The sequence below is a fragment of the Tamandua tetradactyla genome, chromosome 15 (assembly GCF_023851605.1).
Source record: "Tamandua tetradactyla isolate mTamTet1 chromosome 15, mTamTet1.pri, whole genome shotgun sequence".
NCBI lineage: Eukaryota > Metazoa > Chordata > Mammalia > Pilosa > Myrmecophagidae > Tamandua > Tamandua tetradactyla.
In genome coordinates this window covers 41,747,870-41,773,012 of record NC_135341.1, presented here as the reverse complement: position 1 = coordinate 41,773,012, position 25,143 = coordinate 41,747,870, and the positions used below count along the sequence as shown (strand labels likewise).

General features: G+C 42.9%; 1 protein-coding gene across 2 annotated transcripts in view; it reads right to left on the bottom strand.

Annotated features, from left to right (window-relative positions):
- The window catches only part of CDCP1 (CUB domain containing protein 1), a 72,864-nt gene that overhangs the window by 31,570 nt on the left and 16,151 nt on the right, over positions 1-25,143 (bottom strand). For both annotated transcript variants that reach the window (XM_077129576.1, XM_077129577.1), the window contains exons 2-4: positions 10,317-10,526; positions 4,771-5,133; positions 2,999-3,367 (exon numbers count right to left, since the gene is read on the bottom strand). In XM_077129576.1, the coding sequence (XP_076985691.1) occupies positions 2,999-3,367; positions 4,771-5,133; positions 10,317-10,526 (942 nt within the window). The remainder of the gene's footprint in view (positions 1-2,998; positions 3,368-4,770; positions 5,134-10,316; positions 10,527-25,143) is intronic.

The following is a 25,143-nucleotide window of genomic DNA, read 5'->3' as shown; positions in this document are numbered from 1 at the left end:
CGAGAACTCTGTCACTGAGTCGCCATTGCCTGCCCTAAAGAGTCAAATAGTTTTACAAGGTTTATTATTAAAACAGAAAACCCTCCCCATGTTTCCAACACTCCCCTAAAATTCCTTCCAACTATTTTAGTAGATTCTATTTTTAGTTACCTGCACATTGCTCAGTAACATGCTTCTATTGCTAATTCTTGATTTTTCAGTTTCAGACATTTTCTATTGGCTTCCTGCTAAGGAAAATTTGGATTTCTCCTTCCTCTATGCCCACTCCCCACGATACTACACATTTACCCACACCACTCACACTTCCAGTTCCCCCATCTTCCCAATAGCTACCTCTTATTTTTAGTTAGATCTTTATTCTGTGTTTACATTATCATGACAATGTAAAAACAATATTAATATGGAGTATAAATAATCATACTATGTGGTATACCATAAGTACTTTTCCTTTCCTGCACAGCATTTTGTTTTCGCTGCAGTTAATTATCGTCATTTTTATCATTTCAAGTTTTTATTCCCTTATCAGAAATTCAATTCCTGAACACTCCCCTATATGCATAAATTTCCTTTCAATATATTTGAGAATATTAGATATTTCATCAACTTTTATCTTTCTGAAGATGTTTCTCCAGAGCTTTCTCAGCTGCTCTAGCCTAGAGGGGGCTGCTCTCTACCCCTGCCACGTAGGTGGGTCTCCTTTGGTTGTCATCTGGGATTTGCTTTGCTTCTCTCTTGGATTAAATTTTAGGTTTCCTGGAGCCCACATTTTTCTTTCTCTTTATGGATTTTACTTCCTGTTTAGGTGGATCGTAGCTTCTAGGAGCTTCTTGAGAAAGCGTGTATGGAGGTCAACTTTTGGCGAACTTGTGGGCCTGAAAATGTCTTTATTACTTTCATACTTAATTGTTAGGCTTGGTATAGAACTCTAGGTAGAAATCATATGATGGGTGCTGAAGTTTCTGCTTGAAAGCGACTGACTTAACTTCTGCTCACATTTCATTGGCCAAAGCAAAGACACACACCACCTCTGCAGTCAGTGGGGTAGGAAGTCTAAGCCTCCCTTAGGAGGCGTGGTAAATATTTTATAACAAAATACAAGTAGCCTAATAGTTTGCTATCACCCCTATTTTACAGACAGGGAAACTGAGTCTAGGAAATGGTGGGATTAGGATTCAAGCCCACATTTTTCTGAGGACAAAGCCTGTGCCTGCTACCTTCTGGGACTTGAGCTTCCTCTTCTCCAGCCTGGTGGCTGCACTGAGTACACAAGCACTTGTGTGAGACCTGTCTTCCATGTGGTAGGTGCGTTTGGATGGAGCACCTGGCTCTCGAGCTACCGTGGACAAGGTGTTGCCTCCTGAGACAGGGCAACAAAGATTCATGGAGGGCCTGGAATGTGCTGGAAAACGTGGCTGGGAGTTTAGTGGGACACAGACATGCAGATGGACAAATACAACATAGGGTAAGATGAACACAAACCATCCATGTGTGCACTCTTGAGGTCATGGCTTTTGGTCTGGGCAGTTGTTTCCTGTTCAGGGGACAAAGGAGGGTGAAGTTAGGGGCAAGAGGCCATGGCCTGGGCTCAGGAGGAGCAGAAGGGGAGGACTGAGCGGTGAACGGGCCCCAGGAGAGTTTCCTCTGATACTTGTGGGAATACTTTTGAAGAACCATCACCTCCCAGATTCTACTTCCTCATCTCCAGGGCTAGGGAAGAGCAGATGCAGCCCCTAGAGCGCCTCCTGTGGCAATGAGGGACATGTTGCACTCAGTGTAGACGGGGCTTTTGAGAAGGGCAGTTTGCAGACTCAACCAACAGTCTCACTTTGACAATCCTTCCAGCCCAAGGTTCACTGTCTCTCCAGGAAGACCCCACAACCCATCACAGAAACTCCTCTGCGAAGTGACTTCCTGCACTCTGCAAGCCTTATCTCTCTTCTAGAATACAATCTAATCTCTGAGGACAAGAGCTATGCCTTTTTTCAGACTTGTAACCCTTCTTTGACCAAAACCCAAAAGGATAATTAAGAGTGCTTATGAGCTGCCAGGCATGGTGCTACATCATTTCACCCTCATGCATTCCTAGAGGATGATCATGTCATTTCAACTTTTACAGTAAGGAATCGAATCACAGAGAGGCTAAGTGATTTGCCTATGGTCACGCAGTAAATGGGGAGACTGGGATTCAAATCCCTGCAGGCCAATTTCGGAGTAGGTACCCTCATTGGTCGATAGTGCTGCCTGCAAACAAACCCACTTCCCCTTTTGAATGAATGATGTCAAGAATGGATAAAAAATATGGGAGCATAGGACTGGCTTCCTTGGGCCCTTGGGAAATTTGGGATCTATTCCGGGTTTCAAAGGGTCAAGATGGAGCTGTCCAGAAATCGGAGCTCTTGGGGAGTCCAGCCCAACCTAATTTTTTTTTTCTTAACGTTTTCTGTTGTAAAATATAATATATATACAAAGAAAAAAATAAAAAGCAGTAATTTTCAAAGTATACTCCAACAAACAGCTACAGAACAGATTTCACCGTTTGGTATGGGTTACCATTCCAGTTCCAGGTTTTCCCTTCTAGCTGCTCCAAAACACTGGAGACTAAAAGAAATATCAATATAGTGATTCAGCAGTCATAGTCATTTGTTAAATCCTATTTTCTCTGCTATAACTCCTCTTCCTCTGTTGATCCTTCTCCCATTCGATAAGGATCTCTAGATATGAGATCTAGACCCTGCTTTCATTAAAAACACCTTAGCACCCTGAATGTGAGCTCTTGTCTGCTCCCTATCGTGCCGGAATAGAACCTCAGACCAGGTGTGCACCAAATGAGCCCGCCTCACTGCCTAGCAACCCGCCTCCTGAAACGATTACAGGTCCAGAATCCATGTTTTCCAGAAGTGACAGATAAAAACAAGAAGTGAGCCTGACCCCAAGCAGGGAAGGACAGAAGGTGCTGGAGGAGGAGGAGGAGGAGGAGGGCAAAGGAAATGAAACTTACTGCTTTCATTTTGCGGATGTTGGACCAAAACTTGAAACCGCAGCCGGAGGATCCCGGGATTTTGGGAATCTTGGTCACAGCCCTGCAGGGAGAGGTTGAAGTTCCCAGCCATGTTTCCGGGCTGCTTATCCTCTAGCTTAAATACCTCGGGGTTGGTGGTAGAGCCTGGGATGTAGTATTCAACCCGCTCCTCCTTCTTCTCGCAGTTGGAGACGCTGAAGTTGAGGAAGGAGACGCTGGCCCGCAGGTGCGCAGGCACGCCGAACTGCCAGGTCATGAGCTCGTCCTCGGGGAAGCCTGCCGGGTAGTTGGGCGACATCAGGGTGGCGGAGCCTTCGTCCTCAAACACAGACTCGATAATGCACAGGCCTGTAGGGAACAGAACCCAAACCGGAGAGAATAAGGGGTGATCAGACCCTGCCCTGGTTGTCCACGGCTGAGGGGCAGGGAGGTCAGAGAATAAAATAATGAGGGTTTCACATCCTGAGCAGCAGGTGTGGACATGTTCGTACACACCCGAGGCAGTGCTTGGTCGTAAGGTCATGCGACACGTGTGCGAGTGGGTGTTTAATAACCTACTCACCAGAAAAAGAGACAGCCCGAATTTCTAGCGTCTGCAACCCTCAGTGGTATAAATACTCTCCCTGCCCCTTGCCAGGCTAATTTCAAGACATCCACATGATGTGACTGAGTGTGGAGTTGGGAAGAGAAGCCCATTATATGGCACCATTATATGGTATTTCTACCATATGACATGATAGACATAAATAACTGCAAGAGCATATGTGTTAGATTCAGTTGTCAACTTGGCCAGGTGAGCACACCTAGTTCTGTTGCTGAGGACACAAGCCAATGGTACGTGAACCTCATCTATTGCCAATTACATCTGCAGTCAGCTAGGAGGCGTGTCTGCTGCAATGATTGATGCTTGACTTAATTGGTTCGTGCTTAAATGAGAGAAGGCAATGTAGCACAGCTTAGCAGCTCGGCATTCCTCATCTCAGCACTAGCAGCTCAGCCCAGGCCTTTGGAGATGCAGAAAGAAGTCACCCAGGGGAAAGTTGTTGGAACCCAGGGGCCTGGAGAGAAGACCAGCAGAGACCATCCTGTGCCTTCCACGTAAGAAAGAACCTCAGTGGAAAGTTAGCTGCCTTTCCTCTGAAGAACCAACAAAATAAATCCCCTTTTATTAAAAGCCAATCCGTCTCTGCTGTGTTGCATTCCGGCAGCTAGCAAACCAGAACAGCACACATAAGAGTAAAATGTATCCAATTAATTAGGAAGGGATGAGTTTTGAGTATTTATTACCTTCATTTCTAATATAATTTAATTTTTTGTAATGGCTCTGTTTAACAACCGCTTGCAAAATTCCTAAGTATTTAACCGTTGGCTCTCACGAGCCAGTGAGCCAGCTCTAGCACACCGCTGATGCAGATATAGAAAATGTGAAAGAGACACAAAACAGAGACAAGGAAATTAGAAATAGAGCAACTGCGGTGGGTCTGTAGCACCAAACCCATTTCATTCTGTGAAAACAAACCTCACCTGCACACAAGACAAAGAAAAGAGAGCGGCCACTCTATTTGCTTAATAGCTGGGTTCACACTAGGAAACATGAAGCAAGATGCTTACAGTAGAGGGGAATCTTCCTTTACAGTTTTTAGGGTGAATCCTATAAAACCGCCAACATCTGAACATTTTTGGCCTTGGACAAGGGTCATTTTGTATGGACTAACTTAATCAAACAATGCGGAGTGGAATGGCACGCTCACGTTTTATAGATGACCGGTTTGCAATGCTGAAGCCAGACACGTTTCTGCTGTGGAACCATGGCAGGTGTAAGGCCATTTTCACTCCCTCTTGCATCTTGATCCGGGACACGGTGCCATTGCTGCAGAAGGTCCCGATGTTGACCGCGGTGGCGTCGATGCGGCCGCTGATGGAGTGAGTGACTCCGTCAGGGCAGCTCTCCCCGGGCCCAATCTGCCTCAGGCGAGGAACAGAGAACTGCAGCTCTAGACCGATGCTCTTGTGAGCCTTGACGTCCCAGATGTAAGTTCTGTTGAGGGCAGGCAACGATGATGTTGAGGGCTGAAGCTGAACTTCCCCAAAAGGACACGGGCCTGACATGCAGTCTGAAACACAGTCATAAAAGCACAAATGAGAGAAGGCTACACACTCCCTGCTCCTACCTCAGCCTCCTGCAGTAATACTTTGGGGTTTCTTGCCCAGATGCTCTTTATGAGGCTGTGTGCCCATTCCCCAACTGCTGCGCGTGGTGGCCAAAGGCCCACACATACCCCTCTCCGAGGAAGTGCCTTGGCTCATTTGCTTCATTTCCACCCCAAGGGATACAGCCAATAACTGCTCAGTACAGGGGGTGCTTCTAGTGATACAACCGCTGGGGGATCATGCTGAGGCTGGACTTCAGGCAAACTACATCTCAGCTTAGCTTCTTTCCTCGCTCTACCTTGCTTCTCTCATCTTCAGAGGGCACTCTTGATAAATGACTTACACAAAAATCCACATCTCAGGCTCTGCTTTTAGGGAACTGGACCTAAGATACCTCCTAACTACCATGTTTCCCATGATAAGCAATTGGAGCCCAGCTGGTTGGCTTCGAACCAGGCTTTCCTGGAAGCCAAGGGGAGGCCAGTTGCAAGAAAGGACTTGCTTTATAGAATATCCTACTTCCTAAGTTCTGAGAGAGAGCCTCAGTTTCACATTTTTTAGAGCACAAGGCCAAGATCTACCTTTTAAAACTGGTTTTCCCGTCAACACCCGCCTACACTTTGAGTGTACAACTCTCCTTGATAGCACAGTTATCTGCCTGCCCGGTGGTTTTAATGCTGGTGTTTTATTACCACTGCAGTTGATTAAAAAAAAATGTTATCAATGGATGATATCCTTTCATGTACTTTGTTTCCTGAGCCTTTTAAAATAAAACAAGAAACGTTTCTGCCAAGAAAACAATAAGAGGAAAGTGTGGAGGAAGTAATAGAAAACAAGCAACTGAATGCTAAAGGCTTTTGTTTTCTTGAACTTTGGTACAAATGTAATAATCTGTGAATCTTTATTGCTGCTCTATTGGGGTCTTCGACCAGTACTGACAACTTAGAGGGAATTGTGGGAAAATTGCAGAGATGTTTAGAACGCCTGAGCTCATCCCTGCCAAACCTTTCATTTTGCACAGCAGCCGTGGGGTCCGGGTGACTGGGGCTAGGGCTTGCAGTAAATCCACGGCAATCCCAGGATGAAGCCCAGGCTGTGTTCAGTCAATTTGCATTCTCACCAATGCACTGAGCTGCCTAAACAATAAAGCGGGGTTAGATACCTTGGGGATTAATGTGGCTAAAAATTAGACAGTGTGTATCATTAAAGACAAGACCTCTTTTTTAGGAATTCATAGAAACTTGGTTATTTATATCAAGCCACCTCTTTGTTTCAAAAACTGGCCTTGAGTAGCTTCACACCCACACTTCTGCGGTGCCCAGGACACCATCAGTTGGCCCCTGCTGGGGCAAGGGACTACACTCTTGTGGGATGACCTAACCCTCTTGAGGCAATCGTTCTCAACCCTGGTTTAACATTAGAATCAACTGGAGGATTTTAAAAATATACATCTGTCTGGACTTCCCCAAGAGATTCTGATTTAATTCCATACCAAGAACCTAGATTCAGAAAGCCCTATCTCCCAGTCTTGGCTCTGCCACCAGCCTGTGACACTGGGAGAGTTAGGTTATGGATGCAAGTTTTAATTTGCTGCTGAGAACTTTGGTTTTGGGGAAAAGCACACAGGAAAGAGTAGTTAAAATGATGGATATGCCTCCAAGCCTTTTCTTGCATCCCATCCAGTGACAAAAATTTTAAATAAACTAAAATGATCCTATCCAGAGGATGGAGAACTGTTATTTCTGAAGTGATTCAGAACTCATCTTCTCAGCACAGAGTTCTTCTTTCATTAACTTTAATGGAATTATGTGAGAAGGGATGAGAACAGAGATGTCAAACAATGTCAAGCTTTCAGAATGCTTTTTCTGGAAAGAATTTTAAAATGAGGGACAGAGAGAGCACTGGATTTGACTGCAGTGTCTAGATTTACTCTTTTTAAAATTAATATTTTCCCCATCATTTAAAAAATTGTGAGCATGGGTTTTTACTATATAGGAAACTCTACTGTGGTTTCCTTGGAGAGAGATGCTGATACATTCAAATGCCTGACTTGTGAGATATGCAATTTTTTTCCATTTTTCTTTCTCAAAATGGAAATCACTTTAGTGGTTTAACTGATTGTATAAGTAATACATGCTCATAAAAAAGACAGAATATTAAGTATAGGAGAATGAAAAGAAGAAAATGAATGTTATCTGTTTTGCCCACCGCTTAGAAATAGTAAAAGATTAACACTTGGCGCTTACACCTATGAACTTTGGACGTGAATGATTACATGTGTGTGATTGTGTGTACATTTGATAAAGTGGGATTGAGCTATATAAATTATTCTCCCACTACAATCTGCATTGTTTTAAAGTCAAATACACACACTTACTTTATTCTTTTGATAGTAACACACCATTTCATTGGATTCTTAAGTATAACAAAATTTTCCTCAGTTCTGCAAAAGTCTCATTGGGATTTTAATTGGAATTGAATTAAACTGATGCATTAATTTGGAGAGAATTGACACTGTGTTTTTCATCTGAGACCATGGCATAGCTCTTCATTTATTCAAATCTTCTATTTTCTCTTTCAGTAAAATTTCATATTTTGCTTCACATACATTCTATTATTTTTAATCCATAGAGTATTCTTAAATAAATAAATTTTTGTTTTTATTAGTAGCAGGATCCATTTACCAGTATACTTCCTAACTGGTTATGACTGACATGTATGGAAGCTATTAATCTGGGGATTTTTAGCAAGTTTTGGAACAACTTGCTGAATTCTTTTATTAATTCTAATAATTTTTTTTTATGTTGTGGGTGGATAACCACATCAATCTGCAAACAAAGATAATATTGCTTCTTACTCCAGAAATTTTACCCATTATATTTTCTTGTTTTATTGCCACATTAGAACCTCCAGAATAATAGTGACCAAAATAGCAAGTATGGAATCCTTATGTTGATCCCTGTTTTACTGATAAGATTTCTGTTTGACTGTTAAGTATGGTATTTGCTATCAGTCTCTAACAGAAATACTTTATTGGGTTAAGAATATACCCTTCTATTTCTAGTTTCCTAAGAGTCTTTTAAATACATTAAAAAAATCATCTATTCATATAATCTCATGTATTTTTTTTCCTATCTGACCTAATAATGCAAACCATTACATTCACTAATTTGCTAATATTGAAACATCCTTGCATTCTTCAAATGAACCTTCCCTGCTCTTATGTTATTCTCTTAATGTATTAAAAAATTGATATACTGATATTTTACTTAGAATATTTTTGTACTTGTATTCACAAAAGACTGGTCTATTTTTTTTTTTTTCTTTTAAAGCTTTGTAAGATTTTGACAGCTTTGTAAGATTTTCCCTGTAAAATGAACAGGGAAACTTCCCTTATTTCTGTGCCCTAGAACAGGACTCATTACCACATGGACTGAATCCAGCCAGCTACCTGTCACTGTAAATGAAGTTCCACTGGAACACAGCCATGCCCGTGTGTTTACTTATTGTCTACGGTTGATTTCACGTTACAACAGCAGGGTGGAGTAGCTGTAGCAGAGCCCATCTGTCACAGAAAGTCTAGGATATTTACTATCTGGCTTTTTACAGAAAAAGTTTGCCAACCCTCCTCTAGAATGGTTTAAATTTTATAGGAATTATTTGTCCTTGAGGTTTTATAGAAGTTACCTATAAAACTGTCTCTAAAATAACCCCTGTTACCCCTTATCTTGGACATTTTTTCCAACCTTCTCCTTGGTTGTTTCAAGTTTCCTACCTTTCTGTAAGTCAATTTCAGCACATGAAATTTTTCCTAAAAATCATTCATTTTATTCAGCTTTTCACATTTATTTACATAATGTTATAGTCTCATACAATCTTAGAAATTGCCTCTCTATGTTATTAAATTCACTTTCTTGAATAGTCATTTACTACTTTTAATATTGTGGGTTTGTGTTTTCTCTGTTTTTTGTTTTTTCCATCAGACTATAGTCTGAGATTTGTCTGTTTAATCTGTGTTTTCAGAAAACCTAGTCTTGGCTCTATTTAGCAAATATAATTTTTAAAACTGAATTTCTTGCTTTTTTTTTTTTTTACTTAAAATTTAACCTTTATCTTGATTTGGTTGCCTCATTCAATTATTTCCCCTTAAAGGCAAGGAATTCTCTCTGAGTATGACTTTGATTAGATTCCAAGAAATACTCTCATCTTTGTTAACAAATCTCTTAATTTCTGTTTGGCAAGTCTGCCTTAAAAATGACTGGAAGTTTATAAATTTAATTTTCTCTGCCTTGTTTATTATTTACTATCTCAATCTCTTATCCACAATCAAATGATGGATAATAATACCAAATAGGTATAGTTTATTAAATTCAATCCGTGATTTTATTTCATTCTCACAACCACCCTGTTGGTTGGTATGATGACCCTTATTTTTCAGACTAGAATCAACTAAGGCACCGAGTGGCAAAGTGGTTCATACACAGTCATGTGATTAAGTCACATGACCAGCAGTGCTGGAGCTTGAAACTGAACCCGGGTCCATCTGTCTCCAAGGCTGCTGCTTTTTCCATTGTGTCTCGTGGACTCATTTCTCCACTTGCATCTCCTCAAACTTCTGATTCATCTGTCCTCTAGGACCCAGGCTGTCTTGTTTAATTATAGATAAAATTTATCGATAAAATTTATCGATAAATTTTATAGGTAGTTCCTATAAAACCTAAACCATTCTAGAGGAAGGTTGGCAAAGTTGCTCCACATCAGCCCAACATTTTTAGCTCATCAGACGGAGCCCACAGACCTGAAGGTTCGTAGCTTATGGATCTTGCCTTGTTGAGGGACAAGGTAGCCTTGCGGTTAAGGGCTAGACCCTGGAGCCGGCTCATGTCCTGTTCTGTTACTTATTAGCTGTGCCATCTTGGGTAAGTTATTTACTTCCTTTGTGAGCTTCTCATAGGGCTATTTTGAAGATGAAACAATTTACCCAAAACTGTGACTGGCCACGGGAGGGTGTAATAAAGAGAGTGCAGAGTTTGAGAACAAATCTTACCTCTTTCAGCTTTAAAGACTGGCTTAGCACGGGAAAGAGAGGCAGGAAGGTATAGAGACGTTAAAGTTATTGTCAAACAGTTTACGCGTGCATACTCACCAATATTCTTCTGGATCTCTGCGACAAAGTGATGCTCTGGATTCTGGCAGCTAAAGGCAAGGGTTATTCTTTCTCCAGAATTGATGGTCAACTTGGGTAAAAATCTTTTAGAAACGAGGATATAGCAGGGCTTCCCTGGCAGGGTTGGCGTCCTGGGCTTGATGAGAACTGTAATGTTGCTTCCAGGTGGCAGAGCGATCTCAAAGGCATCTGAAGAAAGGAAAAAAACCATGAAGTGAGTAGGATGATCTATGGCTGCAAACCTGGTGCAGGAAGGATGCTTCCCTCTGATGCCTTTGTTCCTTCCTTCCTTATCTGAGAGGTGGGATGGTGCAAAATGACAGCTCTGAGTGTGCCAACAGCAAAGAAGCAGGCTGTACCTGGCTTGGCATTGACATGTGCTTCCTATTAATTGTTACTCGTTAATTTTCCTAGAAATTAAAAACGTTATCCCATACCCTAGATCTCTTGGGCAGTGTATTTTAGAAACCCCACCTGTGAAGTATTAAATAACAATCAGAGAAGCTGCCACACCTCTTCTCATCTGCCTGTAGAACAAAGTCCACACACAGAAACCATCCATCCATAGAGACACATTTATCTGCAAATAGCTGCTGTTTCCTGCCCAGGACACTCTGTATATATGCCCAATACAGACACGTAATAGGTGCTAGGAAAACTTACAGAAATCAGATCTCAAGATACTGTGTCAATGAACTTGGAGAGAAAACTTAGAATCAATAACACTAATACCTCAGGCTGGCGTTCCACAAACAAATCTGAACAAACAATAACAAGCAAGTGACATGAGGTGGTCATCCAACAGAGATGTCAAACAAGCACAGGTGGGGCCCTGATTCATGGAATAAGCCCCATTTCCCCACCTGCTCCCTTTGCTTTGTTTTATGGATTTTTAAGTTCTCTCAGATCAAAGAGGGAGAGTTACTTTTCTCCTTAGTAGCCACTACCCCTGCCCTAACTTGTGTCCTGACTATGTGTCTCTGGGCAGCCCTGAGCCTGGGAGAAGCAGATGCGGTGTGCAAAGGAAACCAAAGGGGTTTGTGACACTCGTGGGGCCGCAGCTGGTGGCTCTGTCACACTGTGTTCTGCACCAAAGAGACGGTCAGTACCTGTCATGGCACCTGCACATAGAAGGTCCTCAAGGAGCCTTTGGGGAATGACTGAATGAATGAATGAATGGATAGTAATCTAAACAAAAGCATCTTTGTTTTCTGGCTATGCTTCTTTTCTTCCTTTTTAAGATTTACCTTTTTAAAAATTACTTAAGATTTCCTTTTTAATAATCTTTATTGAGGTAGAATTTACATACAATAAAAGAGACCCACCCATTTTAAGAGTTTAGACAAATATATACCTGTATGAGCTCATCAAAATCAATTTATCACCCTCCAAAGTTCCCTGAGCACCCGTTTGGACTCAATTTCCCACTTGCACTCTGGTGTCAGAAAACTACTCTGATGGATTGGATTAGGTGCCCCAATTTAGACATGTTCTTAATTCTTAATCTGCATTCCTGTGGGTGTGATGAACCCACCGCAAATAGAGGTCTTGAAGAATGAGGCTGGGTCTTAATCTGGATTACCAGAATGCTTTTTAAGCAGAAGAAACTCAGACATAGTCAGAGGAGGCCACAGGGAGAAGGTGGAAGAGAAAGGAGAGGACATTGCCATGAGGTGAGGCAGGGATACAAGCCAAGAAACCCCAAGGACTGTGGCCAGCCAGAATGCTACTGGCCCGGGAGGAAGCACGCTTTCTAGTCTACTCCTTGATTTGGCCTGGTCTGGCCTTGGAAATCATGAGCCAATAAACTCCTGTTGGTTAAACTCAGCCAGGGTGTAGTAAGTGTCACAGCAGCCTGGCAAGCTAAGACAACTACCAATTAGTTTTGCCCGATCTAGATCTTCATGTAAAGGGAATTGTACAGTCCATTCTCTTTTGCACCTGGACTCTTTTGCTCAGCAAAATGTTTGTGAGATTCATCCATCTCATTGCACGGATCAATAGTTCGCTCCTTTTTATTGCTGAGTAGCATCCCATTATCTGGATATAACACAGTTTATTTATCCATTCACCCGTTGAGTGACATTTGAGTTCTTTCTAGTTTTTTATTTGCTTTATCTTATAATTTTCCAAGAACTGCTAGCCTGTTCAAGAGCTGTATCCATTTCTCCTTTACAGGATGAGAGTATCTACATCCCCATAGCCTCTGCAGCTGTGTGCGGTCAAACGTTCGAATTTTTGTCAACTTCTTGCCCTCGCTCTCACTCCCTTGTTCACTTGGCTGTAGCCCCACGGGCCAACAGCTCTTTATAGAGTAAGGAAATTACTCTCTCACCTGTAATATTTCCTCCAGTTTATCATTTGCCTTTCTCCCTCCCTTAGGATGTTTTCAGGTGAGAACTTGACCCATTTGGGGGCCTCTGTCAAATGAGGGCATTGGGTAAGGATAACTCTCAACTCCCTGCCAGCGCTGAGTCTATCACCAGTTTCCAGGTAAGTAGGAAGCAGCTCTGAAAGGGTCAGCATTCCCAACTGCTGCCTGGCACTGACACATCTCTCAGGGCCCCGGCACAGCCAGCTTGGGGACTTTGTACCCACTCTAGTTTCTGACTGATGGCACTGTGTTACTTGTCCACTTTTCCACAGCGCCCGTGATCAGAACATGGGCTCCTGCAGGAGGGGTGAAGGGACTTGCCCATGTTGTCGGCCATAGCCTGGGAGCCCAGCGCTGTGCCTGGTGCGCACGTGCGGGCATAAATTTAGAAGCCCCAAATGACTTCCAGCACATCCAAACCCCCGTGCTCTTGTCCTTGCTGGATTTAGTCTCTCACAGACACACCGCTACTCATGTGCTGCAGTTTGGGCTAATAAATCTTCGCCCTGAGCCTTTTAATTAACAGCTCCCAGAAAGAGATTCTCTGAGGCGGAAGTTTGTTTATGCAGATGCTTCCTCTTGAAGCCATGTAGCCATTTACAATCTTCTGAGGTAAACCTGAGGGCTGAGGAGGAGTTCTTTAAGACTTCAAATTAAAATTAAATCCAGGTATATGTCAGCAAGCCAGCTGTCAGATTCATGTCCAGGCTGTATATTACAACCTTTGTGATCTTCTGTGAGCATAAAAATGCCTAACCATGTTCTTTGCCAAAGTGTCTGGGGGGTGCCCAGTCTCTGCAACGCAATCTCCTGGGCCTCCAACCTTCTGTCTCCAAGTCAGCCGTACTCTCTACCACGTGAAGCTGTATCCAGTCTCTGCACGGCCTGGCCAGCTAGTTACGAATTTCTTTCTCTTTCTCACTTCTCGTTCCATTTACTTTTTTGTTTTGACCTAGGGATTATTTACAAATCCCTGACTCTAAGATTCTTCTTTTAGAATTAAGTGTTGGTCTAGAGGGAACACTTAGCACCTCACTGGTGCCTGGGCTGGGGCAGGGGGATCGAGTGCAAAGGACACCAGGATGAGGGAACTATTCCAGTTCTTGATTATGGTGGTGATTACATGTTGTACATAAATACCAGAATTCATCACTGTGCACTTAAAGTGGGTGAAGTTGATCAGATGTAAGTTATACTTTAATAAACAAAGAAGAAAAAACTTAAGTTAAATATTATGTTTCTACACAAAGTAGGCACTTAATATATATTTCTTTTTTGGGGGGCAGGGGATTTTTTAACTTTGCGTTTTGAAATAATTTCAAACTCATCAGGACAGTTACAACAGTAATACATATCCCATACAGAAATCTCCACATAGCACCAATCCAGATACCCAGATTGACCAACTTCTAGCATTTTTTTTTTCTATATCATTCCAACTGTCTATCCATCTAGCCATCCATCCATCCATCATCTATTTATTCATTTATCTGTGTGGTCCAGTGCAGGATCATGTATTGCATTACAATGATTTCACTATCCTTGTTTCTCTAGTCTTTCTCTCTCGTTTGTAAACTGCGGAAACATACATACAACATACAGTGTTCCATCTCAGCCACTCCCAAGCAAACAATTCACATCCACAACGGGATTAATCACATCCACAACGTTGTGCTATGCTCACCACCCATCCATTACCAGAGTGTTCCCATCACCCCAAACAGAAACCCTGCACCCATTATGGATGGCATAGGATTAACTCTTCATTCTCCACACCCCACCCCTGGAAACCTGCACGGTACATTTGTCTATGAATTTGTGTATTCTTCTTAAAGCGAATCATATAATATCTACCCCTTTGTGTCTGACTTATTTCATTCAGCACAATGTTTCCAAGGTTCATCCATGTTGTAGTATGTTATCAGAAATTCATTCTTACTTATGACTGAATTATATATTGTACATATGTACCATGTTTTATTTATCCATTCATCTGTCTATAGACATTTGGGCTGTTTCCACCTTTTGGATATTGTGAATAATGCTGCTGTGAACATTTGGCTACAAATATCTGTCCATATCTCTACATTCAGTTCTTTTGAGTATATACCTAGAATGGAATTGCTGTGACATATGGTAACTCTATGTTTAAGTTGTTGGAAACCACCAAACTTTTCCATAGTGGCTGCACCATTTCATAGTCCCACCGACACTGCACTATGGTTCCTATTTCTCTGCATCCTTGTCAGCATTTTACGTATATATGTATATTTAATAATAGCCGTTCTAGTGGATGTGAAGTGGTATCTCATGGTTCTGATTTGCATTTCCATAATGGCTACAGATGAGCCTCTTTTCATGTATTTAAAAGCACAGGTGAGGGTGAGAGAGAGTGATGCAGCCACACACATATCTGAAATATGGATTCTTCCTCCTGTCCCCCACCAATCCCACCACTGTAAAGGCGCTTCTCTCAGTGTAATAAAATAAAAGTAGTAGAGTGACCCTAATACAGGAGTAAATTAACTAGTTAGCTCATTAAAAAAAAAATTTTTTTTTTTTTTTAAAACATAACATACAAACACGAACATTCTTACCATACGATCATTCCATTCTTGGTATATAATCAATAACTCACGATATCATTACATAGTTGTATATTCATCACTATGAGCACCTCTCAGAACATTTGCATCAACCCAGAAAAAGAAATAAAAAGAAAAAAGAAAAACTTCATACATACCACACCCCCCTCCCTGATCACCAGTGTTTCAATTTGCTAAACTTATTTTAACATTTGTTCTCCCAATTATTTATTTATTTTTAATTCATATGTTTTACTCATCTGTTGACAAGGTAGATGAAAGGAGCATCAGACACAAGGTTTTCACAATCACACAGTCACACTGAGAAAGCTCTATCAGTATACAATCATCTTCAAGAAACATGGCTACTGGAACACAGCTCTACATTTTCAGGCACTTCCCTCCAGCCTCTCCATTACATCTTGACTAACAAGGTGGTATCTATTTAATGCTTAAGAATAACCTCCAGGATAACCTCTCCACTCTGTTTGGAATCCTCAGCCACTGACACTTTATTTTGTCTCATTTCACTCTTCCCCCTTTTGGTGTGGAAGGTTTTCTCAAACCCTTGATGCTGAGCCCCCGTAGTAAGCTCATTTTACCATAAATGCTGAGAGTTTGAGAATGACATTTTTGCACATTTTTCTTCTTCCCCACTCATCATCATTAATCCTTTCTTGCATACATCCCTGAAATCGGGAACACCAACACTTGAAACAAATCTCAGCACTCCCCCTGTTCCCCCACCCCCACCAGGCACATCTGAGCACTTGATAAATGTACTGCAGTTTAAAGAAAATGGATACGGTGTTCTCTTCTTCAATACTTCTTTCCTTTGTCCTCCCCTTAGTGTGTCATTGGTCTAATACTTCAGATGATCTGTTAACCTCAGTTCACAGGAACTCAGACAACGATCCAGATTCTGGTGGGATTACAAGGCCTTTCGGCATAAAAGAAACCCCAACAAACCTCCCTTCCAGCAGCCTGTGGGCTCCCAGGCTGGTGAAGCCCCAAATTGAGCTGGTGAGTCACAGCTCTCTTCTTCAGCTTCCCTCTTCCCGGCCTCTCCTTATTAGGTCAATTCTGCTAGTTTCTGCCTCACCTCTTGCTTCCTAAGTGGGAATTTCCAATTGTTTTAATCACCGTTCATCATGACACACAGGAAATTATACAAGCATCCCTGCTGTTTCTTCTCCCCGCCATCCCATTTCCTTGCAATTCTAGATTGTAGCAAGGGGAGACAAACGCAAGGAAGGGAATTCCAATAGGTAAACACCAGGGAAATATTTTCTCCCAGGTTTGTCAAATACCAGTTTAAAGGGTTGACAAATGTGATTAATTTTTTTAGACAGATCAGAGCCAGCGGACTGTATTCTGGGTATGGCCTCCCGGGCAGGGCTCACGTCTTCTTCACTCTCCCTGTTCAACACAGAGTAACTGAGCGCCTCCCAGCCCTGGACTGGGCCAAGCCTGGGCACCAGGAGATGACATGTGATGCCCTCGAGGGTCACCCCGGATGGCGAAGGAGATAGAGGCGGAAACCAAGAAGTGTAACTATGAATCAGCGTGGCACCTTCAGTAAAGACAGGCTCATCAGTCACAGCCAGCAAGCGAGAGTCAGATTTCAAATTCCAATGCAAGCCCCTAAGGGGAAAATCACTTAATCAAAGTCCCCCTTGTCCTCCCTTAGGAAGGTGCCACATTGCAGACCAACATCCCTTTCTCAACAAGTCCCTAGGGCTGGTGTTTCCTCCACTGACACCAGACCAGATAAAGTCGCAGCGTGCTTCCAGGGGCCAGGTTTGGGAAATATGCCTCATTCAACTGTGAGTGCTCCTTTGGAGCTCGGGGTGCTCCCACCACTAGAGCCTGAGGAAGCATCACCAGCAGGTTCATGCTTCACCTCACATCCACCTGGAGGCTTGCTCATTCCACTTAAGTTATTTCTTCCCACCTTTATTCCCTGCAGGGAGCAATTGCTGGGTTCATGTTAGTTTAAATGTGCATTTGCGTGTCTGTCTGCCCTGCCAGACAAGTCAGCAACTTGAGGGCACCCAGGAAGTTCAAAGTACACTGAAGAGTATGAACTAACTATGAGGGGGCTGCAGCCAAGGAGAGCTTCACACAAGGGGCACAACTTAAGGTGGGTCTTAAAAGAGGAATAGGAGCTGCCTGCCAAGGGACACTTAGGTGGGGACCGGGAAGGAGAGGTGGAGGGAAGAGCAGGTGCAGAGAAACAGAGGCATGAAGAAATGGCTTCAACAAGGAGTTTAGTATGGTTAGAGGGCAAGGGAAATGTGGGCAGAGGACGCTGGAGATGGTGTACAAGTTGTGCAACGTGTTGACTCATGTGACTCTGGCACCTTTTTGAGGCTTAGAGAAGTGAACTGAGTTTGCTCCGCTGAGGCAGCAGCAGGGCCCTTCTGGTTCAGCCTTGGCACCCCTGCCCTCCTCCGCGCCTCCCCCCCCGCCCCCCCGAGAATACCATGTGAAGCTGCCTTCTTAGAAGGTGCCAAGCCAGATCAAGGGGAATGTTTGAATTTGCTGAAGCTGCCAGAATACCATCTACCAGAAATGGAACGGCTTTTAAAAGCAGAGTTTATTAAGTTGCAAGTTTATAGTTCTAAGGCTGTGAAAATAACCAGCCTAAGGCATCCAGGGAAAGATACCTTGATTCAAGAAAGTTCGATGGGTCAAGAACACCTCTGTCAGCTGGAAAGGCACATGGTGACATCTGCTAGCTTTCTCTCCTCATTTCATAAGGCTTCCCAAAGGGTGTTTTCCTTCTGCATCTCCAAAGGTCTCTGGCTGTGTGGCTCTGTTGGCTCTTTCCAAAAAGGCTCCCTCTTATAGGGCTCCAGTAAGCAACTCCATATTGAATGGGTGGAGACACATCTTCGTGGAAACCATCTAATCAAAAGTTACCACCCACAATTGGGTGGTTCACATCTCCATGGAAACAATAAAAATGTTCCCACCCAGAAAAAATATGGAACTATTAAACTTTACCAACGGTGAAACCCCTGATACTGTGCCAAACATTAGGGACACCCAAATCAATAGTCCATGCCCTTGATTTTGAGGCTTGCTCTTGTGAAGCTTATGTATGTAGTGGAGAAGCTTAGTCTACCTAAAGGTATACCTAAGAGTTACTTCCAGAGGACCTCTTTTGTTGCCTCACTCTTTCTATGCCCAACTCTGCAAGTGAAATCATTGCCCTCAACAAATGTGATAATAAATTTAGTAGATTGAAATGCTAGTGATCAATGAAAGGGAGGGGTAAGGGGTACAGTATAAATGAATTTTTTTCTGTTTTCTTTTTATTTCTTTTTCTGAATTGATGCAAATGTTCTAAGAAATGATCATGATGATGAATATACAAAAATAAAGAAAGAAAGAAAAATCATTGCCCTCCCCACTAAGTGGGACATGACATCCAGGGGTGAAAATCTCCCTGGAGGCATCAGAGATGACTCCCAGGGATGAATCTGGCCCTGGCACCATGGGGTCAACAATGCCATCCTAACCAAACAGGGGTAAAAAGTGTAACAAATAAGATATCAGTCGCTGAGAGAGTTCAAATAGAGTTGGGAGGCTACTCTGGAGGTTGCTCTTACACATGCTTCAGTTAGACACTGCTACCTACCATAACTTGCCAAGCCCCAACCAAAACCATTCCTGCCAATCCTAAAGAACACCTAGGGCAATATATAAGATTCTATAAAAATTATATAACTAGGGTAACTCTCCAGAAACCTACAACCTCCTGATGGGTCCCTGGACCAGATAAGTCCTGAAATGCAGAGGGGCCAGCCTTTCCAGAACATCAACTAGTTCCATCTCCTTACCCCTTCCAATATGAAAAGTTAGAATGGCTACAGCCCAAATACATGTAAAGAGTGGGAGAAAGATCAAAGCTGACAGTGGAGTCATACAGAGAAGGTAGGGTTTAACAAATGAGTATGAATGCTGAATCATTATAATGATATTCCTTTCAGTCTCCAGTATCTTAAAGCAGCTAGAAGTAAAAACCTAAAATTGTGGAATTGTAACCCCTACCAAACTCTGAAATCTATCCTACAACTAATTGTTGTGCTGTGCTTTAAAATTTATTGCTTTTTTCTATATATGTTATTTGTCACAATAAAAGAAAAAAAGTCAATTGTGATGATAAAAAAAAATATTTATTCCTTCTAACCTCCCATGTTCTGGAGCAGCTGGAAGGAAAAATCTGAGAGGATCATATGTCCACGACAAACCCTGGGATCTGTCCTGTAACTACTTGTTGAAGAGTGCTTTGGTAAAACTATTACCCTTTTCTTTCTTTGCTTTGTATATATGTTATATTAGACAATAAGAAAAGTTAAAAAAAAAAAAAGATCCCACCCAGCAATACTGAATGAGGACTAAAGAACATGGCTTTCTTGGGGTACATGACAGTTTTTTCACCGGCACAGGGAGTAACTGCTGCTGCCATTTTTATTAAGTGAATGGAGTCGTTGACTGACACCAAGGATTACCACCAGTACAACCGGTTTCAATGGGGCTGCTGTGGGAGGGGATGTCAGACTGCCACACTACTAAACTCAGCGTCTTCCTAATCCATGGATCTGGGGCAGCGAGGCCTGAAGGCAGTGGAGGGACAACTGGTTTAGGCACCCTAAGTCCACCAGCTATTGACTTGGCCAGGTCCATTTTACAGACTGGTAAACTGAGGTGTCTCATCCACGACAGGAAGACCACTACTCTGCCTACCTGGAAATAGTTAATTTCCCACATTCACATAATGAAGAACCAGAACACAAGTTCCTGTTTCAGGGAATAATCAGTCTCTCTTGGTCAGGAGGGTCTTGGGATCCAGACACAAGGCCTGCTTAAATAACAACAGAGAACACTTAGTAAGTACTTAATATGTGCCAGGCTCTATGTCTACATTTGATATGCATTATGAATCTCCACAACCACCCCCTAGGGTAGGTTTTAATAACTAACTCCATTTTACAGACAAAGAAACTGAGGCTCAGAGGGGTGAAATAATGTGCCCAGGCACACCTGATTAGTAAGAGGCAGAGCAGGGTTTGATGTGAGCAGTCTGATTCCAGTGCCCAGGGTGTGATAAATGACTGCTCGTCGGAACTAGCTCTGCCCAAGAAACTCTACACAATGACCGGGAACTTTTGATGAGAATGGTTTGTTTTTGCCATCAAAGTCAATCAAGATAGATTAAAATATTTCTGAGCTGCTGGCTCTCCAGGGAGTTTCCAGGACATAAAAAGGGAAAGCTGTATTTGTTTATGAACTCAAATCCTTCTTCATTTCAGCATGATTTGAAAGTGTAGTTTGAATTTAAACTTAAGACTTGAGGTTCCCAGGAATCTGCAATGGTTTGGAACATGCCTCTTTGGTTTAATTTTTTGGCAGCATCTTGAGGCAAGGACCTGGGAAAGAGAAATTGGCATGGGTTAGCTGCTCATGGTTCCACGGCCAGGAGAGGTTTGCTTGGGGGGTTGTGGGCAGGAGAGGTTACTGAGGCTGAGTTGGTGGCAAAAGAAATGCAGCCATGATTCTGGAACAGAGCACAAGGAGTGAAAAGTGAGTGCCAGACCTTGATGGAAAAGCATCCTACAGAAGTCCTGACCTGTGGACTCACTTCTTGAGGTTGCCATAGTCACAATCATGGGTAAAATCGGATGCAAGTTTAGGCGAATATTCCAAATTCCCATCCACCAGCCTATCTTTTTAACAGGGGCGAGTTAACCTCAACAGGGTCTTTGCTGGGAAATGCTTCCTCCCGGAGCAGAGACTCCCCCCACCCCACCTGTCCTCGGCATCTGAGCTGTGGAGCTCCTTGTCCCCTGGTTTGGAAATCAAGCAGGCCCTAGCAAGGCCCACTAACCTACAAACTATCACACTCCCCTACCCACTACTGAGCCTAGTCCCCAGGCTGACTTGGGAGGAAGCAGCCTGCTGAGGCAGCAAGGCAAATACTCTCATTCTCTTTCTCAGAAGTAAAGGGACACGGAATGAGGGCGGCCTACAAGTCATTTCCAGAAAGAAGCCAGGGTAAGTTGCGGCAGTCAGGCCAAGCTGGGGGAATGCTTCTGGCTTCTGTTGGAGGTGTGGAGGAAGGGGTAAGTGGCTAGATAGGTGACCATCCCATTCCCTAGCCCTCAATACCATGCATATCTCCTAAAAGAATATGCTGTGTCCTAGATGGCTGCAAGAACTCATCTGCCATTCCACAATTATAGCTTCACAGGCTCTCCAAAGGAGAGGGCCACATCTTAAGCCTACACAACTAAGCGCTGTAATCACAGTAAATCCCCAGGGGGGGTGGGATCATAGGTCCACTAGTTATAGATAAAGGACCCGGGGTATTTAGTGCAAACTTTTACCTGGTGTGGGACTGGGACACAGGGTTGTGCCTGAGGAAGTCAGCACAAGGAAGTAGGGAAAGGACGTAAGGACATGAACAATGCAAGTGGAAGGCCTAAAGACAACTTGGTTTTGCAATTTTGCTGAAGGTAGACACTGACCGGGTCCCTCAGGCCAGATGCTGTCATGTAGCGATGAACAAGAGCCTCAGCTTCCAGGTCACATCCAGAGACTCCAGGGCTCAAAGGATAGTTCCCATCCCTCTCAGTGAAAGGGACTCTCAGCTCACTTTAAAATGATCATAGAGGACAGTAATATAGAGTTCAAATAGCAGTGTTAAAAAAGCAATGTATTTCTGGTTAGTCCAGAATTGTTCATAAAAACAGGAAACTGTTGTGTCCATCAATTCTTACTCTTCATTCCCAAACTCCTTAGGAAAGAAAATTACATGCAATGATGCAAGCTATCCATTTCCTGAAGCAACTGGATCATCCCCCAATCTGATCAACTGTCTGTAGGGCTTGTGCTTTGAATTATCTCTCTAAAAAGGAGGTGGGTTTGTATGAAACTGTTCAAATCCTTTTGTTCTACCTTTCCCTTTTATGATCAAAGACACATGGCTATCCATATTAGAAAGGTGGTTAGAGACCCACAACCAGGGTGTCGTCACGGTCTGGGCCACAGTCCAGAGCAAAATAGACACATCTATGCGTACATCCCTCCTCTGGGACTGTGACCATTGTAAGGCTCCTTTCCAATCCAAGACAGAGATTTTAGCTTTTAATGGCGGATTGAACCAAATGGCATTGGGCTGGAGGAATGATTTCAAAGAGGACCTCAAAGGTAGAAGTAGCTGCATAGTAACATACTCTCAACAAGTGAATTGTAGAAGGAGACAACAAATATATGTCAGTTTATGATTACTGTAAATAATTCAGGAGGGATGTGAACTGTAAAACAAAACAACAAATATATGTCAGTTATGACACTGTAATTCATGATGACATGCTAAAATGTCACAGGGCCATCTCCTATCACATCAGCATTTTATGAAGCGTTAAAAAGGTTCATTTTGTCAGACCTTGAAGTGTGAGTCAAGATGATGATGCAGGTCACTTGAGGATCATGAGGAGGGACAGAGAAGAATCAAAAGAGTAGATTAAACAACCAATCAGTGTGACAAAAGTCTTTAGTACCCATTGGTCCAACCTTGCCATTGGAGATTAAGTAGTTGTTTGACTTCTTGTGATAAAAATTAATCAGGGATGGTTAAACAAGAATCCAAACACAAAAGACCACAATTCTACTGATTTCAAGCTCAAGAAGATAAAACTAATCTTTGCTAATGTAAGGCAGAACAGTGACCCTCCAAGGGACAGGTACTAACTAGGAAGGGGCAAGAGGTAAACTTCTGGGGTACTGGAAAATCCCAGTCTTAATCGGGGTGATGATTACTAGATATACACACAGGTACACACAGGCATACATACACACACCTATATGTATGTGAATATGCCTATATATGCAAAATTCAAGCTGTGCACTTAATTTATGCACTTCATTGTATGTCTCAATAAAAAGACTTCCTTAACTCAGAAAAACTACCATCAACTATCAGAAACCTTCTCTGGAAATCCAGAAGATCATCCGTCCCTCTGTCCCTTTGGGCATGCACCAGTACCTCTGAGTCCCTCTTAATGCCTGCCAAGTGCAGGACATTGAGATCTCATCCACAAATGACCCAAAGTCTCTCTGCCTTCAAGGTACTAGGATCTTGCCAAGCTTCACAGTTTTTGCTGTCACCGATGGTGCTTGCACAACTCTGAAGATGAGAAGAAAAACCAGTTGGCTTCTGATTTAAGTGTTCCTCACCCCTGGTCTGATTCCCAAAGTGTAGTGGGCTGGTGCTGGGGGTTGGAGACGTGTCTGCAGCTGGCCTATGGGCATTGTCCTCCGGCCTTGTGGAATGAGGGGCCCAGGAGTGTGTCAAGCCTTCCTCTTTGATGCGCAAAGAAGTAGTGTGTTGGAACTGCAAACACTAGTGCATTTACGGAGCAAGCATAACGCGTGCTGTACCTTAAGCTGAGTGCTAATCTTTAATTTGAATAGCAATGAAATAATGAGCAAAACAACTACAACTCAAATTCATATATGCACATAAAAATCCCTTTGAGAGAAGAAGAAATTTTTCTTTAAACAAAAAATGATGTCAGCAAAAAGAAAACTCAAAAGATGGCTAAAGCTTATGAAAAATAAGAGGGAGCATTTACTAGACAAGAAAAAAAACTGGTTAGAACTATCCCCAGCCTGTCAGCCTCTTGCACTCAATGGACCTCTATTTTCTCCATCTCTCTGCGCTACAGGCTGAACAACAGTTTCCAGCTTAGGCAAGTATAGCTGCTGCAAGAAATGTCCTGACAGGATTGCATTCTTTGGTGATTAAGAGCAATATGAAAGGTTTTTACTTGTCTGAATATAAGCCATAAGCTGGTTAGATAAAAAATAAGTTTAGTTTAAAATGGGCTTTCCCAGAAAGTTCTATCAGCCTGTTTCTACCTTATCCTTCAAAAGATAATATTAGATACAAGAGTGGGGCTGGGAGAAGGGAGGAGTAGGGAAATGTTTCATTATCAAAACATTCACTTTTGATTTAGTTGAGCCAGCAGCTCTGAAAATCCAATCAAAGGACTGGGCAGGAGAGGAGGTTCTATGAAGACAGAGACCCATTCTGGAGGCGATTGGAATATTGGCCCCTATCACTCTGCCTAATGAGAGTGACATTTCCTGTCTTGTGTGTCCAGACGCTTCAGCCACTCTCTAGCTCACGCATGGCTGGGCCACTCTGGACAGGTTACCTTACCTCTAGGCTTAGGTCTTTCATTTGTCACATTTGGTTAAAATATCAATGGTGTGGGACTTTTGCAAGTATTGGAATGAGATCATATATGAAAAGCCCAGCAAATGGGACTGAGCATATGGCAGCCCCTTAACTAATGGTGGCCACTATCATTGCCATTCCTACAGCTAGGACAAAACCCCAAGCCACTGAATTCTAAGATAACTTCCAGTGACCCACACCCTAGTCTAATCTCCTCCCCTTGAATGTGGGAGGGGCCCTGAATATGATGGGATGTCACTCACATGATTAGGGAATGTCATATGGCACAGGTGACCCTAAGAAAGGATTACCCTGGGTAGGCCTGACTTGACCAGGGGGAGCCTTAAAAGAGAAGGAGCTTTTCTTGGAGAAAGAGATTCAAAGTGTGAAAGGGATTCAACATGAGGCTAATTCTCTGTAGTGGATTTAGATGGTCGAGGAGGCCACATGGCAAGGAAGCTGAGTGGCCTCTAAGAGCTAAGAGTGGCCCCTGGCTGACAGCCAGCAAAGGAATGGGGACCTCAGACCTACAGCCACAAGAAGTGAATTGTTTTACAACCATGTGATCTTGGAAGAGGAAGCCAAGCTCCAAGG